At 39.1% G+C, this 18431-nt stretch overlaps 2 protein-coding genes across 2 annotated transcripts; one reads left to right on the forward strand and one right to left on the reverse strand.

The window, feature by feature from the left end:
* Positions 1 to 3396: 3396 nt before the first annotated feature.
* On the forward strand, positions 3397 to 4305 carry LOC107485531 (uncharacterized). The gene has a single exon (XM_016106068.1). The coding sequence runs from the start codon at positions 3397 to 3399 to the stop codon at positions 4303 to 4305; it is 909 nt and encodes a 302-aa protein (XP_015961554.1).
* Positions 4306 to 15901: 11596 nt separating this feature from the next.
* LOC107485522 (protein FAR1-RELATED SEQUENCE 5-like) lies at positions 15902 to 16975 on the reverse strand. The gene has a single exon (XM_016106057.1). The coding sequence runs from the start codon at positions 16973 to 16975 to the stop codon at positions 15902 to 15904; it is 1074 nt and encodes a 357-aa protein (XP_015961543.1).
* Positions 16976 to 18431: the final 1456 nt, after the last annotated feature.

Raw genomic sequence — 18431 nt, forward strand, 5'->3', positions numbered from 1 at the left:
AAACCGCCAAACGAAAAACCAGAGGCATAGAACCATTCACCATAAGACCTAACGACGAAACCGCGAACCCTAAACCGTACACGTTGAAGCAGAAACCGCCATACAATAAACCATTAGCACGAAATCGTTCACTCTAAGGCCTATTCACTATAACCGTACACACTGGACCGTGCGCATTGAACCGGAAACCGGCAAACCATAAACAAGATACATGAAGCCGTTCACTAAAAGACCTAGCGATCAAACCGCGAACCCTAAACCGTTAACATTGAACCGGAAACCACCTAACGATAAACCATAGACACAGAACCATTCATGATAAGACCTACTGACTAATTCATACACATTGAACCGTGCACGTTGAACTGGAAACCGCCAAACGAAAAACCAGAGGCACAGAACCATTCATGATAAGACCTACCGACAAAACTGCGAACCCTAAACCGTACATATCGAATGGGAAACCGCCAAACAATAAACCATCGGCACGCAGACCATTCAGTCTGAGATCTAGTAGCTAGACCGGACACATTGAACCGTGCGTATTGAACCGGAAACCGGCAAACGATGAACAAGATATACGAAGCCGTTCACTAAAAGACCTAGCGATCAAACCGCGAACCCTAAACCGTTAACATTGAACCGGAAACCGCCTAACGATAAACCATAGACACAGAACCATTCATGATAAGACCTACTGACTAACTCGTACACATTGAACCGTACACATTGAACCGGAAACCGCCAAACGAAAAACCAGAGGCACAGAACCATTCACCATAAGACTTAATGACGAAACCGCGAACCCTAAACCGTACACGTTGAAGCAGAAACCGCCATACAATAAACCATTAGCACGAAATCGTTCACTCTAAGGCCTATTCACTATAACCGTACACACTGGACCGTGCGCATTGAACCGGAAACCGGCAAACAATAAATAGTATACACGAAGTCGTTCACTAAAAGACGTAGCGATCAAACCGCGAACCCTAAACCGTAAACATCGAACCGAAAACCGCCAAACGATAAACCAGAGGCACAGAACCATTCACCATAAGACCTAACGACGAAACCGCGAACCCTAAACCGTACACATTCAAGCAGAAACCGCCATACAATAAACCATTAGCACGAAACCGTTCACTCTAAGGCCTATTCACTATAACCGTACACACTGGACCGTGCGAATTGAACCGGAAACCGGCAAACAACAAATAGTATACACGAATACGTTCACTAAAAGACGTAGCGATCAAACCGCGAACCCTAAACCGTACACATTGAACCGGAAACCGCCAAACGAAAAACCAGAGGGACAGAACCATTCACCATAAAACCTAACGACGAAACTGCGAACCCTAAACCGTACACGTTGAACTAGAAACCGCCATACAATAAACCATTAGCACGAAACCGTTCACTCTAAGGCCTATTCACTATAACCGTATACACTGGACCATGCGAATGGACCGTGCGCATTGAACCGGAAACCGGCAAACCATAAACAAGATACACGAAGCCGTTCACTAAAAGACCTAGCGATCAAACCGCGAACCCTAAACCGTAAACATTGAACCGGAAACCGCCAAACGAAAAACCAGAGGCACAGAACCATTCACCAAAAGACCTAACAACGAAACCGCGAACCCTAAACCGTACACATTCAAGAAGAAACCACCATACAATAAACCATTAGCACGAAACCGTTCACTCTAAGGCCTATTCACTATAACCGTGCACACTAGACCGTGCGAATTGAACCAGAAATTGGCAAACAATAAATAGTATACACGAATATGTTCACTAAAAGACCTAGCGATCAAACCGCGAACCCTAAACCGTAAACATTGAACCGGAAACCGCCAAACGAAAAACCAGAGGCACAGAACCATTCACCATAAGACCTAACGACGAAACCACGAACCCTAAATCGTACACGTTCAAGCAGAAACCGCCATACAATAAACCATTAGCACGAAACCGTTCACTCTAAGGCCTATTCACTATAACCGTACACACTGGACCATGCGAATTAAACCGGAAACCGGCAAAAAATAAATAGTATACACGAAGCCGTTCACTAAAAGACCTAGCGATCAAACCGCAAACCCTAAACCGTACACGTTGAAGCAGAAACCGCCATACAATATACCATTAGCACGAAACCGTTCACTCTAAGGCCTATTCACTATAACCGTACACACTGGACCGTGCGCATTGAACCGAAAACCGGCAAACAATAAATAGTATACATGAAGCCGTTCACTAAAAGACGTAGCGATCAAATCGCGAACCCTAAACCGTAAATATTGAACCGGAAACCGCCAAACGATAAACCAGAGGCACAGAACCATTCACCATAAGACCTAACGACGAAACCGCGAACCCTAAACTGTACACGTTCAAGCAGAAACCGCCATACAATAAACCATTAGCACGAAACCGTTCACTCTAAGGCCTATTCACTATAACCGTACACACTGGACCGTGCGAATTGAACCAGAAACCGGCAAACAATAAATAGTATACACGAATACGTTCACTAAAAGACCTAGCGATCAAACCGCGAACCCTAAACCGTACACATTGAACCGGAAATCGCCAAACAAAAAACCAGAGGCACAGAACCATTCACCATAAGACCTAACGACGAAACCGCGAACCCTAAACCGTACACGTTGAACCAGAAACCGCCATAAATAAACCATTAGCACGAAACCGTTCACTCTAAGGCCTATTCACTATAACCGTACACACTGGACCGTGCGCATTGAACTGGAAACCGGCAAACCATAAACAAGATACACGAAACCGTTCACTAAAAGACCTAGCGATCAAACCGCGAACCCTAAACCGTTAACATTGAACCGGAAACTGCCAAACGATAAACCAGAGGCACAGAACCATTCACTATAGTTTCCTACTTTTTATATATTATTTTTATTTTGGTCTATAAATATTAATTTTATTAGAGAATTAATTAGTAACATCTATTCAGTTATGTAAATTAAAATGATAATGTAGTATACAAAAATTATTACTGTATATGGTAAATAACCTGTTATAATTCATAGAATATGGCGTGGTTTACGCAATTAAATTTCAATTTCGCCTTACTAGATAAAGTTATCACATGTTTTTTTTCAAGAAGAAACTATAAACCGCACCTAGTGGTATCAATAAAATCATATACATGTATAGAATGTAATTAAGGCCAATAAATAATATTCCAATTAGGTAGGTGATGGTTAGTCTAGGACTACGAGCAAGAAGATAGTGCAATAAAGTGGAAACCATGCTGCATGACTACAAGAAGGAGGAAATGAGTTGGTGGTCTAAGCATAAAAAACTACAACTACAAACTATATGCTTACAAATTCTAACCCATACAACATGGATACTAGAAGGAAGCCCTCAACCATGGCAATCGAATGTTTGGAAATGTTCCATGGAATCGATCGAACTGCATTCAGGATGCTGACGCAAGTCCTTCACCGCGAAGTTAAACAGTCCCTGATGGTCATGGCATTTCTATTGTCACTGGAGACAATGGGACTGAATGGTATTGTGCAAATAGCCATAAAAAATGAAGGTTGGTTTATGAATAGTCTTGCCGATGAATGTGTCATCTGTTTGCAATGGCTACTATCTCAGGAATTCTCTGGGGTTGTGGAGAAGTCCAGAAAACTCGAAACTCTCGGACACGTGCTGAAAACTGATCTCACGTTATACCAGGTTCATAGGATGAGATCCGTCCTCCTAACTCTAATTCCCGATACCCTATCAACCATTTGCGCTAGAATTCTAGGCGACATAACGATGGATGCGGTGTGGTTGGAGTACCAGAGGACTCCTAAAGAACTACTGGGTTTCAACACACAGGACCAGTGCATATCGGTTGCACCAGAGGCATTGAGTAGACATAACAATGGCCGAGGAATGCATATGCAACAAGGAGGAAGGCAAACTGAGCAAGATAAGGGAAAGCAGAAGTACGTTTGCAAGGAGCTGGATGACGCGGAACGTCCAAAGACACTGACCGTATGCTTCGGTCGAGAGTACATGCCCACTGCAGAGGGCATTGCTGAGTTTGTCTGCAACATGTTTGGTCATGTGGTTCAAAGGGTGATAGTCATGCCTCGGAGGGACAAAGAATCGGGTGATTTTGCTTTCGTTCTTTTCAACGACGCATCAATCCCGCGCATTATCATGGGGGACAAAAATGTCGTTCATCATACCATACAAGGCATGAAATGTTGGATCAGATGGTGGACAGGAACACATTATCGCTGTGTGAATTAGTCATACAATATACGATAAAGGTTAGTTTCTTTTTTTCAAAATATTCTAGTTCCAACAGAATCTTTACTTGTTAAGGGAGACGAAATATACGTTGTAGGCTCATTTTTAATATCCAAGTTAGATTATCTTTCCATGTTACTTGATTCTGTTGATAGAATCTTGATCAATCCGGTTCCTTATTCGGCTGTGGTCATGAAGTTTAAATTGGAAATAACAAACCCTACGACCATTAATTAAGTTAATGTCGTTTGGAGTCCTTCACCATGTACCTCCCAAACACAAGATATTATTATGTACTTGGATTTACTGGGACTAACGTAGGAGACATAGTAGGAATGTTTTTTCAACTATATTACTTGAAGTTCACCCTTTTTAGTTGGTCATTTTAAATTCGGACTGGTGTATGTGGCAGACAATTTGTGTATAAGTTTTAATTTTATTCGTGGGCCCTAAAGGTGTTGTTAGGAAAAAAAATCTTTCTAAAACGTCAAGGATTATACACTATGACCAAAAATTACAAATGACATTTAAGTGGGCCCGTGAGAATGTACTTGTTTTGGAAATATAGTACGTTTCTTTTTTTTTTCTTGACTTTTTTGAAAACCCAAAACCGGGAGAGTGCTCCAACTAAAAAATAACAAAGTTAAGAAATCGAATAAACCCAACATTCTTGAGGGAATACAATATTGTGACAATTATTTTGTTATGGCCACAAACAAATCTTAAACAAGAAGAATAGTTAAACCTATATTTTCATGGTAAAACTGATTGTTTAACATGTTAAGGGGAAATTTTATTCATCTGTAATGCTTAACATAATCCATTGTTTTCCCACATACGTGCAAAAAGTATCATTTGCATTGTATTTGCATGCAGTAGCAGTCAGTATCTGGTCGATACACTGCTGATAACTAAACGTAGTCGCAATAAAATAGAAAGCAACATATGCACCATAAATACAAACCATAGTATATCACAACTGATCACCAAATGTCAAACACATTACATCACATACAAAATAACACATTAAGGATAACATTTTGATTATTTACACTACACAGGAAAGTTTATAGGTCTGCATAAATCTATTAATTTGACCCCTGGTTGACAGACAATTCATCAGAGGTCTGGGGTCGCTGTTGCTTACTAGGACCTGCCTCAGCCCCCCACCATGTTGCCTCTTGTTTACACTGTAGTTGAGTTAAAAAAATTTAAGCATAAAACATGAAAACGTGAGAAATTAGACCAGAAAATAATGGTCCATTGTTACTCACCCTGACTGCTGAGTATCGAAATATTGCTGTTGTTGGATCCGGCGGTGATTCCTAAGGAACATCTCGGTCTGGTAGACTCTAAGTTAGGCTTCTTTGTTGAAGTAAGCCCCGCACACCGAAGCTAAGCGTTGAACGATATAGTCAGGCAAAACCTTCGCCGCATACAGTTCATCAACAACACATGGAGGTTCATCTTTCCGGTTAATGTCCCGGACGAGCATGTAGAATACTCCCCAGCCGACGTACCTAAGCTCCACACTCAGCAAAGAACTTCGTCTGTACATGCGCCGTATCCTCCCTAAATCAGCTCCCTTTATCCAAAACCTGTTACCTTCTTGCTTGGGTGTGATGTGGAGGCAATTGTCTTGAGTGTCAACCAAATAAACTGTACCACTTGAAGAGATTCACAATATTAGGTGGGAATTCAACATCATCCTGTGGCGGAACAAGACAAAACCATGGCAACTTAGTTTTCCAAACGTTTTTTAACAGAATCATAACAACAAAAGAAGGCAAAATTGTGGATATACGTACATCTGTTGCAAAGAGCCCAAACACATAGAACTGGTTGTACGATTGTTGAATGTTCCTTAATGCATTAACATACCTAAACCAACATGTAGAAACAACAACGAATAAAACAGAGTGGCCCGAAACAATAAAAGAAGGGAGTAGCCAAACATTTTGTGACTCTTTATTTAATTAATCAATGCATGCAGTTATTTCAATACTCTCCATTTTATTCTTTACAGATACGGCTGCTATCAAACGAGGTGGTAAAAATTGAAGAAGATGCTTACCGGAATCCAGACTCCATTCTTGATTAATTACTTCAACGATGGCTATGGTTGAAGGGAGGGAGATGCCAAGGAAGTTTTCAGACGAACAATAGTTGATTAATGAACGTAACTTTTTTTCTTCTTCAGTTGTTTTGCTATGTGACTATGTTAGTTGAGAATTTATTAATCATTTTAATGTAAAATTAATCCAAACGTTGAATCAGTGGTAGAGGGTACTTAATATTAGCCAACTTTGTGTTATCCGAAATTTTGGAAAATGTAAAATAAACCTTAATTCATTGATTATCAAAATGTTTTGAAAATGTGTCGTTTATAAATGTGCAAAGATTTTTTTTAGTTTTATGTAGTTAATAATTTTCATTGAAGAATCTAAATATAAACAATAATAGTTATCAAATAGATAGTCACAGGCATTTTAAAAAAGAAAAAAAGATACCCAATAATCAGATTGTTTAAAAAATTGAATTTAATTTTAAAACGTTTGTTTCGAGTTTCTAGCGGTTTTAATTTAATCTAGCATTAATTTTGATAGTAACAATTGTTGAAGAATTTAATTTTCAAAGGAAATAGTAGTAGTTACGTATAAACCGACTTATTAAATTAATTATTTTACGTAAATCTTAAAATGTGTTCCAGCAACTTTGCATAAATTAATGCGGTTAATAGCAATCAATTAATAATTTCATTTTCCTAGAATTTCTTTTTTTTTTAAGTTAAATTAAAAACTTCGAAGGAGAGGGATTTACGGGGAGTTATTGGGATAGAATAGAATATTTGTTGGAGATTATCGAAAACCACAAGGTTTAAGTAGCTAAATTACTCACTAAATTTTTTTTGTAAAAACGCCGCGTTTTTAACCCCTCTTTTTTTACTTTATATTTTCTTTTGATTCACAAGCGTGTAACATAAGTATCCTTCAGTAATCACTATTCACCTTCCATCTTCCTTTAAAAAAAAAACCCTTAAAGCAACCCCAACATAACAAAGAATACACTGCTGAAGACATCGACTCCAACAGCTTCGTCTCGGAGAATATGTCAAACAAGGTGAAACTCTATCCTAACTCTTCTCCTGATAGTGGTCGGTAGTTTATCATCATCTGCATGTAGTGTCAATATACTAAAAATGCAATCGTAGTAAAATCAAATTAAGATGGTTAGGCATTTTTTAAATGATTGGGGGACTGATTTGGGTTTCTGATTTGATCGTCTGAAAAAGATTTTATGCATTTAGGTTTGATTAAGATTGTTCTGTTAAAGATTCAATAGATCACGACAGTAAACGATTACAACAAAATATAGTTGCACTGTGTGTAGAAAAATTGAACCACTTAGTTTCCAATTCCAAAAACATGCATGTGTGTTGATTTTAAATCAGAAGCTTCGACTGTATGGGTTTTTTTAAATGAACTCTGACCTTGTTCCTTTTTGAACTTGGCACTTGTGTGACACTTGCCATAGACGACGATTTCGAAGGACAAGGGTAAGAGAGTCCAAGAGATTGATAACGGTACGTGGTGGACGAAATTGTGATCACTACAACTCCAATAATCCCCGGTAATGAATCCAAAAACTTGGTGTTCAATACCATGGCATAAACACAACTTCGCACAACTAACCAGAAAGTGTACTGGGTCGTCCAAGTAATAAACCTTACGCGAGTAAGGGTCGATCCCACAGAGATTGTTGGTATGAAGCAAGCTATGGTCACCTTGTAAATCTTAGTCAGGCAAACTCAAATGGTTATGAATGATGAATAAAACATAGAGATAAAGATAGAGATACTTATGTAATTCATTGATGGGAATTTCAGATAAGTGTATGAAGATGCTTGGTCCCTTCTGTCTCTTTGCTTTCCTACTGTCTTCATCCAATTCTTCTTACTCCTTTCCATGGCAAGATGTATGCAAGGGTTTCACCGTTGTCAGTGGCTACCTCCCATCCTCTCAGTGAAAATGTTCAACGCACCCTGTCACGGCACGGCTATTCATCTGTTGGTTCTCAATCAGGTTGGAATAGAATCCAGTGATTCTTTTGCGTCTGTCACTAACGCCCAACCTTCAGGAGTTTGAAGCTCGTCACAGTCATTCAATCATTGAATCCTACTCAGAATACCACAGACAAGGTTTAGACCTTCTGGATTCTCTTGAATGCCGCCATCAATTCTAGCTTATACCACGAAGATTCCGGTTAACGAATCCAAGAGATATCCACCCAATCTAAGGTAGAACGGAGGTGGTTGTCAGGCACGCGTTCATAGGTGAGAATGATGATGAGTGTCACGGATCATCACATTCATCAAGTTGAAGAACAAGTGATATCTTAGAACAAGAACAAGCGGAATTGAATAGAAGAACAATAGTAATTGCATTAATACTCGAGGTACAACAGAGCTCCACACCTTAATCTATGGTGTGTAGAAACTCCACCGTTGAAAATACATAAGAACGAGGTCTAGGCATGGCCGTGAGGCCAGCCTCCCAAGGTGATCAAAAGATCTAAAGAACAAAAGATTCCAAAGATCAGAAGATGAAAATACAATAGTAAAAGGTCCTACTTATAGAGAACTAGTAGCCTAGGGTGTACAGAGATGAGTAAATGACATAAAAATCCACTTCCGGGCCCACTTGGTGTGTGCTTGGGCTGAGCATTGAAGCATTTTCGTGTAGAGACTTCTCTTGGAGTTAAACGCCAGCTTTGGTTCCAGTTTGGGCGTTTAACTCCCATTCTTGTGCCTGTTCCGGCGTTTAACGCTGGGAATTCTGATGGTGACTTTGAACGCCGGTTTGGACCATCAAATCTTGGGCAAAGTATAGACTATCATATATTGCTGGAAAGCCCAGGATGTCTACTTTCCAACGCCGTTGAGAGCGCGCCAATTGGGCTTCTGTAGCTCCAGAAAATCCACTTGGAGTGCAGGGAGGTCAGAATCCAACAGCATCTGCAGTCCTTTTTAGTCTCTGAATCAGATTTTTGCTCAAGTCCCTCAGTTTCAGCCAGAAAATACCTGAAATCACAGAAAAACACACAAACTCATAGTAAAGTCCAGAAAAGTGAATTTTAACTAAAAACTAATAAAAATATACTAAAAACTAACTAGATCATACTAAAAACATATTAAAACAATGCCAAAAAGCGTACAAATTATCCGCTCATCAGTACGACACAAAGCTACAAGATGAGGTTTCTGAAGCCAATAATAAGGCCTTCAATGTTCAAACTGGTAATTAACATCCGTTTCCTTAACACCTCTTAATTTTAGAGTTTTTGCAATGCTATCGATGTTTTGACAGAACTTCACCAATTTGTAACAGTCATTACCTATAACTCCCGATGAGCTACCAAACCGTACCACCTACCTGGACCTGGTTGTGCCTGACAGAAGGAATAACCCCTGTCGGTGCTGCTGGACGCAACTCCAAAGTGGCAAATTTGCATTGACTCGAGGCTGGGAGGAGTTCTATCAGATGTACAAAATCAATCTGGACTCCATGCTATATTTCACACACAAAGGAAACTCCACTTTCCAAGTCCGGATTTTTGATTTTGGTGGCATTGAGAACTCGTACCAAGTTCGTGATCTTGAAGAACCACCATATGTAAGGACTGGTAATTATGAAATTGCAAAGTGTATCAACATCCCTCCTTCAGCCAGTGCTAGAGCGGTTGCCGCAAAGGTCAAAAGCAAGTGGCCTTTCTTTGTGATGGACCTAACTGCTCGCATGATGTCGTCGCGATTATTGGTAAGCGTTAAGTTGTTAAGACATTTTGGTTGAAATATTGTTTTACTGAAGTAAGCATTAAAGTAGCTAATACTAACTGAAATTTCTTGTGTTATAATCAGCCGAATGTCCCTCATCTCAGTCACTTCACTGGTCAGAGGCACCCTCTTATCCTCACACATGGCCACATACAGGTCGAAGCTACATATACAAGGTACAGTGGAAAAAGGGATGGTAGCTTCGGCGTTATTTCTGGAGGATGGGAGAACTTTGCTTCATTGTGCAACTTCAAGCCAGGTGGCGTGGGTATCTTCGAGGTGATATCAACGGAGCCAGTGACGATCATACAGGTTCGATGCAGATAGGATGCATAAGGATGAGTGACTGAAGGCGCTTAGCCCCTGTGTTTGACCTCATTGTCAAAATATATCATGCTTAGACCTTTCCCCTAGGTTTAGAAAGTATTATATGTTTCTTGTTTCTTGAACAATTATATTCACTTTTTTTGGGTGTTATTAAGTTGAAAACAACTTTTGGTAGTAACTAAAGCAGAATCGCATTCGCAAATATATATGTTTCTGCTCGTTTTTTAATTAACTTTTCCATTTTAACTTGATTGGACAAAATTTAGTTTCCAAGTACAAATGACAGAGTTGCCTTAATTTTTTTTTGAAGTATAGCCATAATAAATTGATTACTTTGCTGGCCTTTACAAAAAATTTAAAAAAAAATCTGGCCCAATAGGCGAGGAAGACAACAAAACCTCGTACTTTTGTATGTGAAACTCTCTTTATATGTTGGGTTTTAAATTGACAATTTAAAGGGGTTTTTTTTTAAAAAATTGGTTTAGTTTGACCTTAAAATGTTAAAGAAAAAAAAGTAAATCGAAAAAGATGAAAACACCGGTAATGTTTGAATGAAGCCGTATGTCACCAGTTTTTTTTTTAACTTGGTTTAATGAAAAATGTTTTTCTTTTTGATACATGAACAGAATAGTAAAAACTTAATTCGGCCCAATCAATGAGGAAAATAGCCCAACCGTAGTTTATTTTAATCACTCAAGGGTGGGTAATTTATTGTGGTTGGGCTTGGATCTCAGCTGGGCCACTGGTCTAGCGTGGAGTGTCTGCCTTTTTTTTATTATTTTGCAGGTCCAGAGCATAGATGAGAAGAGGTGGATCTGGAAGAGCCAAACAAGAACCACAAATTGCCGATCCTAATGAGATAAGACTTTATCCACATCCAATATCACTCTATCAAACACCAAGCGAGGGTTCTACAAATGGGCAGATTGTCTTCAACCCCATCAACGCTCGTTCGGTTGAGGTTTTCCCTAATTCCACAAATAGTCACAATTAGCGGTAGTATCGTGGATGCCCTGTATCGTCTCACAGGATGGGTTGTTTCTCGCTAAATCAAAGTGGCTCTTTCGTCGATACGATGGTAAGTTCTTCTCGGTTTATGGAATAATTTGTGAAGTCATTATATTAGGTTGTGTATTTGGACATGATTTTGTTGGAACATGGTTGTTAATGTATATAATTGATTTGATGAATGACTTATTGAGTGTTTTATACCTGATGTGTCTGTCTGGGATTTCAAATTGTGTTCTAGAAGCAGTGTTAATTTCAAGTGTTGCTGGGTGGACTTTTGTGATCCAAGATGCATGTTGGTCGATGAAATTGACTGCCATGGGGTTGCCGTTGCCGTTCGGATGCTGGAAACTGCAGTCACAAGTGTCCCCGGAAGCAGTCGTATTAAAGGAAGCCACTCAATACCCGAACCCAAAGCAGCCAACAAATCTGACTATGAAGGTAAGACAATGGCGTGATGGTTGTAATGTGAATAAAATTTTCAGAGTTACTTGGTTAGGCTCTTTTAACACAATATTGTCGGAGCTACCAGCGGGTGACGGGAAAAAGGTCTGACACAAGAAAAAATATATATTCGTATTCCGATCTCAGCATCGTACTTGAAAACCACAAAATATCCATGTTTTAGTCTTAAGAACTCAGGAAGTGCATACCAACCTTCATTCAACCAAACACTATCATCTACCTTCCTCCGTTTGACTTTTATTCCGTCACCCATTGGTAGCTCTGACAAAATTTGAGTTGATACTCCTTCCCACTTAGCCGAACAAGGAACGTAATCTGTAGTCGGCTTGACACACTAAATTAAAGTTCGACAACATGTCATCGGCTACAGACCTCGATAATACTGCCTTGGGTTTTGTCTTGAGTAATTCATAGTTTTCATACGTAGCGGAAATCCGTCTATGTTTCACGAACGGTTGTACTTACGACCGCTGTACCTTTTCCACATACTCTTGCACGGAAGAAAAAAGCAAAATATTAACTAACGATATCTCATCTTAATGCACGACGAGGATGCGCAAAGGGAACAGATGACGTTGCTTCTCCCCCAAGAGTTCAGGAAGATGGTGAAAACGAGAAGTACCATCCCCAAACCAACTTAGCCACTTGTGCTGCGGTACCGATTCATTTTCCCACGGAAGATATCCGTCTAGAGGTAGAAAAAATGCTTCTTTTTTCTAATTTAGAGTACAAGTGTCCCGGATGGTGTTTGGGTGCATGCAGTAGAGCTATTAAAAGAATCCGACTAATGGATGGTTGGTCCATGTGATGTATTTCTTTGAATTTATATACTTATATTTCACATAGGCTGTTGTTGTGTATGTAGGTAGAACACTGGGAAAGGAAATTGATTAAGAACCTATAACCCAAAGGCTAAAGGGTAAGTAGCAGTTTCGTGGATCCTTTTTTTTTCAGGTTTACTGAATTAATTGATTTTTTTGATTCATCTATTGTGTATAGTTGTCATGATGAGTTTTCTTAATATCAGGTTATAATAGTCAACAATGTTACGGATGCAGGATGACTACATTTTGGAAACATTCAAGCTCTCAATCACAGGAAGCAAAACCCTGCCTATCAAAGTAAAGTCATGTCGTAGTCAAGTAGCTCATAACATAGAAAGATTCGCTATTGTACAACTTAAAGGAAATGTCTGCAGTGTTTCAAACATTTATTGTTCCTAGTGTTAAATTCTGTAAGTATGTAAGACTCTAATAACATCAAAATGTTATTGAACCTAATAATCGAAACTATGATATGAGCGAATAGAAATGTGTTTGTGTTTACGAATCTTCTGCTTCATATATTTATATATATTTCAAACTGCTTTCATACACAGTGTGCCATTTCCCCTTAAATAAAATTTTCAATGAATATAGGAAATCAATAATAACAAAGTAGATTCACAACCTCAAAATTACAAAAGAGATTTAAAACCATGTATGAACAATTCAACCTTGGAGAATACAACCCATTCAATCTAATAATTTGGTTGGTAAATCAAATGCACTAAAAAGGTAAAAAAAATCAATTAACACAGCTCTATTTTTCCAACTGTATTGCATAACCACAATGGTAGGAAATCCTTACCCCAAATGCAACCACAATAAACTGCAACTAAACTACAACAATGTAAGCAAAACACATGCATATTATTCAACATTATTGTCATCATAATGGACTAAGTAGGCTCCCTAAATCAATTTACACAACTCTAATTGATCAACTGAATTGCATAATCACAATGGTAGCAAGTCGTTACCCAAAAGTCAACCACAATTTACTGCAACGAGAAGGCAACAATGTAAGCAAATCACATACATATAATCGAACATAATTATCACCCTAATGGACATATTCATAGTTAACGTAAATAAATACAACTTAAAACTCCTCAATACCAAGCAGTGACAAATACATTGCGGTCAGTAAATCAGGATAGAACAGGCTTTTAGAACCAATTATACTTGCATTGCACTAAATTCAGAAGACTAATTCCTTGAAATGGTCAAAGTGTCCTATGCATCGATGCGAACAATGCCATGTACGATCCTTGTTTGTTGCCACAAGGCAGTGACGATGGTAACTGATCTCGGACATCGATCTGCACATGTCGTGTGTCACATTTATCATCAATGACATCATTATCGCATTCACAGTTCGTGAATGAATGTATCTTGTCCTGCTGTGACTCCTTCACCTGCTGAAAACATCATAATCCCCAATCAGAAACTATAATAATGCATAAAACCATAATGGTCATTCATCGCAAAGTGGTTAAGAGGAGTTTTACGCATCACACCTGTGTTAACGAGTCGAGATTTTTATTGAAAACACCATTCGTGTCAATGGATTCGCTGCTTTCATGGAGGCTCCGCTGTTTTACAATTTTTTTTTGACAAGAAGAAGTAGATCGTCATTAGTTTACCCAATTCATGACACGGAAATTAGATGTTTATATTCAAAAAAATTACCTCGACAAAAGTGTTGTCTTTACCCTTTCGGTTCCTCATACCCATCGCCGTAAACTTCCTTGTTCCACCCTTTTTAAAGGCTGCCCAAACAGAGGAACATTCACATAGTTTAATGGTTTTTAAAGGGACAAACACCGAACAAGATTTTCACAGCAGGAGTCTATTTCGAATAAACAAATCGTACCTTGGTATTAGGTCCTGAGTGGTGTTCGGACTTAATTGAGAACGACCTCGAAGAATTAGCAAACCTTTCTGGACTAAAACCTGAGTCCTTGGTTGACGCATTGCCGTATGATCGATCGCGAGGGTTACCTTCCACACTATGCTGCATCAGATCTGGACAGTGCTTGTAGTAATGACCGTACTTGTGGCAATTAGAGCATGCTCTCTTCTTCCTCCAAGAAGACCTCTTGGAAGGGGCTCCTTTGCTTTTGACAACAAAGGGATCGTTGATGCCTTCCACGTTAACATTAGGAGTTGACTTGCCTTGTTTGCGTGACTGCAGGCGGATAACTAAATTGACAAGTTCAGACTGGACTTCATCAAAGTCTGCAAGATCCTTGCAAGCAATATCACACAGCTTGTTGCAATTCGATGCCAACGCTCCAACTCGAAACTTTAAGACCCTTTCGATGTCATCATTCACAGGCATTTCTGTGCTAATAATTTCGTTCTTTGCATTCTTTGTCCACCTTTTGTATATCAACGAATCTGGAAACTCAAGTATGTTTTCAAACTTCATGGCACAGAAGATATGACTACAGGGAATACCACGTGACTCAAACAGCTTGCACGAGCACGAGAACAGATTCTTACCTCTATCGACTTCCACCCGTCGATCTTTGGCCGGGTCTCTGAGAGCAGTCACGCTGAACTCTACCTTGTCCAAGGTTGTGCTTAGTACCGTTATATTCAAAGCCCCTGCCCTCTGAATCTCATTACGAATTTCCTTGAAAATATTTCGCATGAAATAACATGATGCAGATCTTTCATATACCTCCAACGAGGTAATCATCACTGGCTCTGAGCACTAAGACTTAAAGTCAGCTATTAATTTGTTGTTTCTATACTCCTTTAAGGCCCTATCCAGGTTATGCATGAAGTCAATGAGGGTGTTCTTGCGATTAACATAAAATCTGATGAGAGAATTTATACCTTCACACTGTGATGTCGTCCTTATGTAACCGAAAAACTTATCCCGGAGGAAACAATGGGACCACATCTCACGAGTTTCGTACGTCTTCTCCATCCAGGTACTGCCAACAAGGTTGTGCTTATCCAAAATGGCTGCCCATCTCTGATCAAAGTCTCTCTGGTCGTTGTTGTCGTATATAAGACCCTTAAAATCGCGCAGGAAATTAGGATTCTTTATATTTTCACATGCATTTCTCTGCAGATGCCAGCCGCATAACCGATGGGTCGCATCAGGCAGAACATTCTTGATTGCATCTCACATGGCAAGGTCTCCGTCAGTTATTATTGCTTTTGGACTTTTCCCACCCATCGCTTCAACAAAGGTTTCCAACAACCACTTATACGTCTCTGTGGTTTCGTCGGATAGTAGGCCGGATCCGAAGAGAACAGTCTGCCCGTGATGATTGCATCCAGAGAAAATGACCAAAGGCTTGTTGTATTTATTCTTCTTGTAGGTTGAATCAAAGGCAACAATATCTCCAAAGCAGTGATAGTCGATAATTGACTGCCCATCTGCCCAAAAAATATGCTCCAGCCTTTCGTCACTAGTGAACATATACTTTCCAAAGAACAGTGGATCGTTGTTTGACTTGCCAATCAAATAGTTTATTGCCGCATTGGCATCCCCGTTTTTAACTTTTGCCCGACGATAGCGATCGATGTGGTTGTACAAATCTTTTCGTGTGAAGCCAGCATGACGATATCCACCATTCTGGAATGCAATATACCCCATAATATGGCAGCTCTTGACACCAAAATTATGAAGATTTTCCACTTGGACTCTATCAGTCACAGTGAGACGACAATTGGCCGGTACCAGATGCGCAAATTGGGGTGGCGTCAGATCGTGGTTGTGAGATTCCACAAAACATGATACCTTCCATCTACCGCAGCCGTAGTCAAGCTTTACCCTAAGCCGAGCTAGACACTTGGTTCGCATTAGTGACCTTGCCTCCCTTGATCTATCATCCATATCAAGATACCTCATATTTCTCCAGCCCTCTTTGTTGCAAACAAGTTGCCTGCTAATGATTCTACCTTGATTATCCCTAACCACGTCGTCCTTCCTCATTACAAATCCATGCCAACAAGAATAAGCATTATAAAACTGGCAAGCCTCATCCTCCGTCCTAAACTCCAGGTTCCAAATATCCTCCACCATTAAATCCGCTATTCTTTTTACACCATAAACTTCTTCACTCTTGCTAGTGGAATCCAGAGAATCCACATCGTCGTCATCAGCATCATCTTCTGCATTCGGTTGATAATCGAAATCATCACCCAAATTATTATCAGAATCATTCTTAAACTCATCCTCCTTTATGGACATAATTTAACCCCTGCCATAATTTTACCCAAAATGTCAATTAACAGAGCCAATGGCAGCAACGAAGGAAAGCTAAACTAAGCTGCATGTAAAAATAAATGAACCAAATCCAATTAAACTAACCCAATTGTTTTGGACCCTAGTATTAGGTTTTAATTTCAATTTCCCAAACCTAGCCACAGCTTAGAACTGGACAATGTTGCTTTATTTCCAAAATCCAGAATAGCAACCCAACACCGTAAACAGAGAACCGTTGAAAAGGCATAGACTATCATCAAAATTAAACTAATCTGTATTAACAAAAAAACTTAATCGGACATACCTTGATGAGAACCAGAGGTTGAGCTTCAACGGATAAAAAATGCACTGTCGGAGTCGGAGGGAGGTGACCTTTACCTAATCCGACGCACCTAATTCGAAGGCAGCCGAAAAATGAATGTTGGTAAACTAGCTTCCAGCAGCCACAGCTTCGGATCTAGCAGAAGTTCTGCTACAAAATTCTCTACCGGAGCCACATCAGTTTAGCGTTCGCCCTCTCCTGAGTTGACGTCGACGCCAATCCGATGAAAGCAGAGTACCAGTTCCGGAACCTGTTACTCGAAGGAGATCATTCTTGCTAAATGGACGCTGGGTGGATTACTCTCTGGTGTAACACTGAACGAAAGCGAAAAAACCAAACAGGGTTGGATAGTGGGTACTAGTATAAGAAATTTCACTGCTGGAGGCTGTGTTTTTCAAGTTCTGAGAGATGCATGTTGAATTTCAGAAAGACATGGAGGGTACTTTTTAAAATGAAAAATAAGTGATATAGTAGAAATTATAATTGCAAATGTTCCCCAATACACTATACAGTATGTATATACTCTAATTAATGTAGTATCTACTATGGTATATGTTCATTAAAAGCTTTTGCTATAACCAATGAATGCATTAATGAAAGGTTGAAAACTTTTTTGATCAATGGCTAAGATGAAGACACATGTGCAAGGGTAATTTACCCACAAAATTGCCATGGGTTTAGAAGAATTCACCTAATTTTGGTAGTTTTCTCTCGTTTGGCTAGAGTATGGGATAACATTAACTTCAACTTTAAGATAATAATATCGGGAGTAAACTGTTAAGTTGGCACACTAAAAATTTTGGCTCTAACAGAAATTAACGAAAATAAACCTAACATGAATGACAAATTAGTTCTTAAAAAAAATTTAAAAAATTGACAAAAACAATCCGACATTAATTACTATAAAAGAATGTTGAGATGACAATCAGAAAAGATAAGAGGTGAGAAGCGGGCTAATCCGTCCCACTTTGTTTAGCCAATTTTTTTTTTGGGGAAAAATTATTAAATATTAAAAATATATATAATTTTACAAATAATTTTTAAAGACAAAAAGTTTATAATTTTTAAATTTATAGACACTAAAATATTTATAATTTTAAAAATCTAATAAATATGATT

The sequence above is a fragment of the Arachis duranensis genome, chromosome 1 (assembly GCF_000817695.3).
Source record: "Arachis duranensis cultivar V14167 chromosome 1, aradu.V14167.gnm2.J7QH, whole genome shotgun sequence".
In the NCBI taxonomy this organism is placed as follows: Eukaryota; Viridiplantae; Streptophyta; class Magnoliopsida; order Fabales; family Fabaceae; genus Arachis; species Arachis duranensis.

Coding starts and splice junctions, on each gene's coding strand:
- LOC107485531 (XM_016106068.1), top strand. CDS start 3,397: ATGGATACTAGAAGGAAGCCCTCAACCATGGCAATCGAATGTTTGGAA.
- LOC107485522 (XM_016106057.1), bottom strand. CDS start 16,975: ATGTCCATAAAGGAGGATGAGTTTAAGAATGATTCTGATAATAATTTG.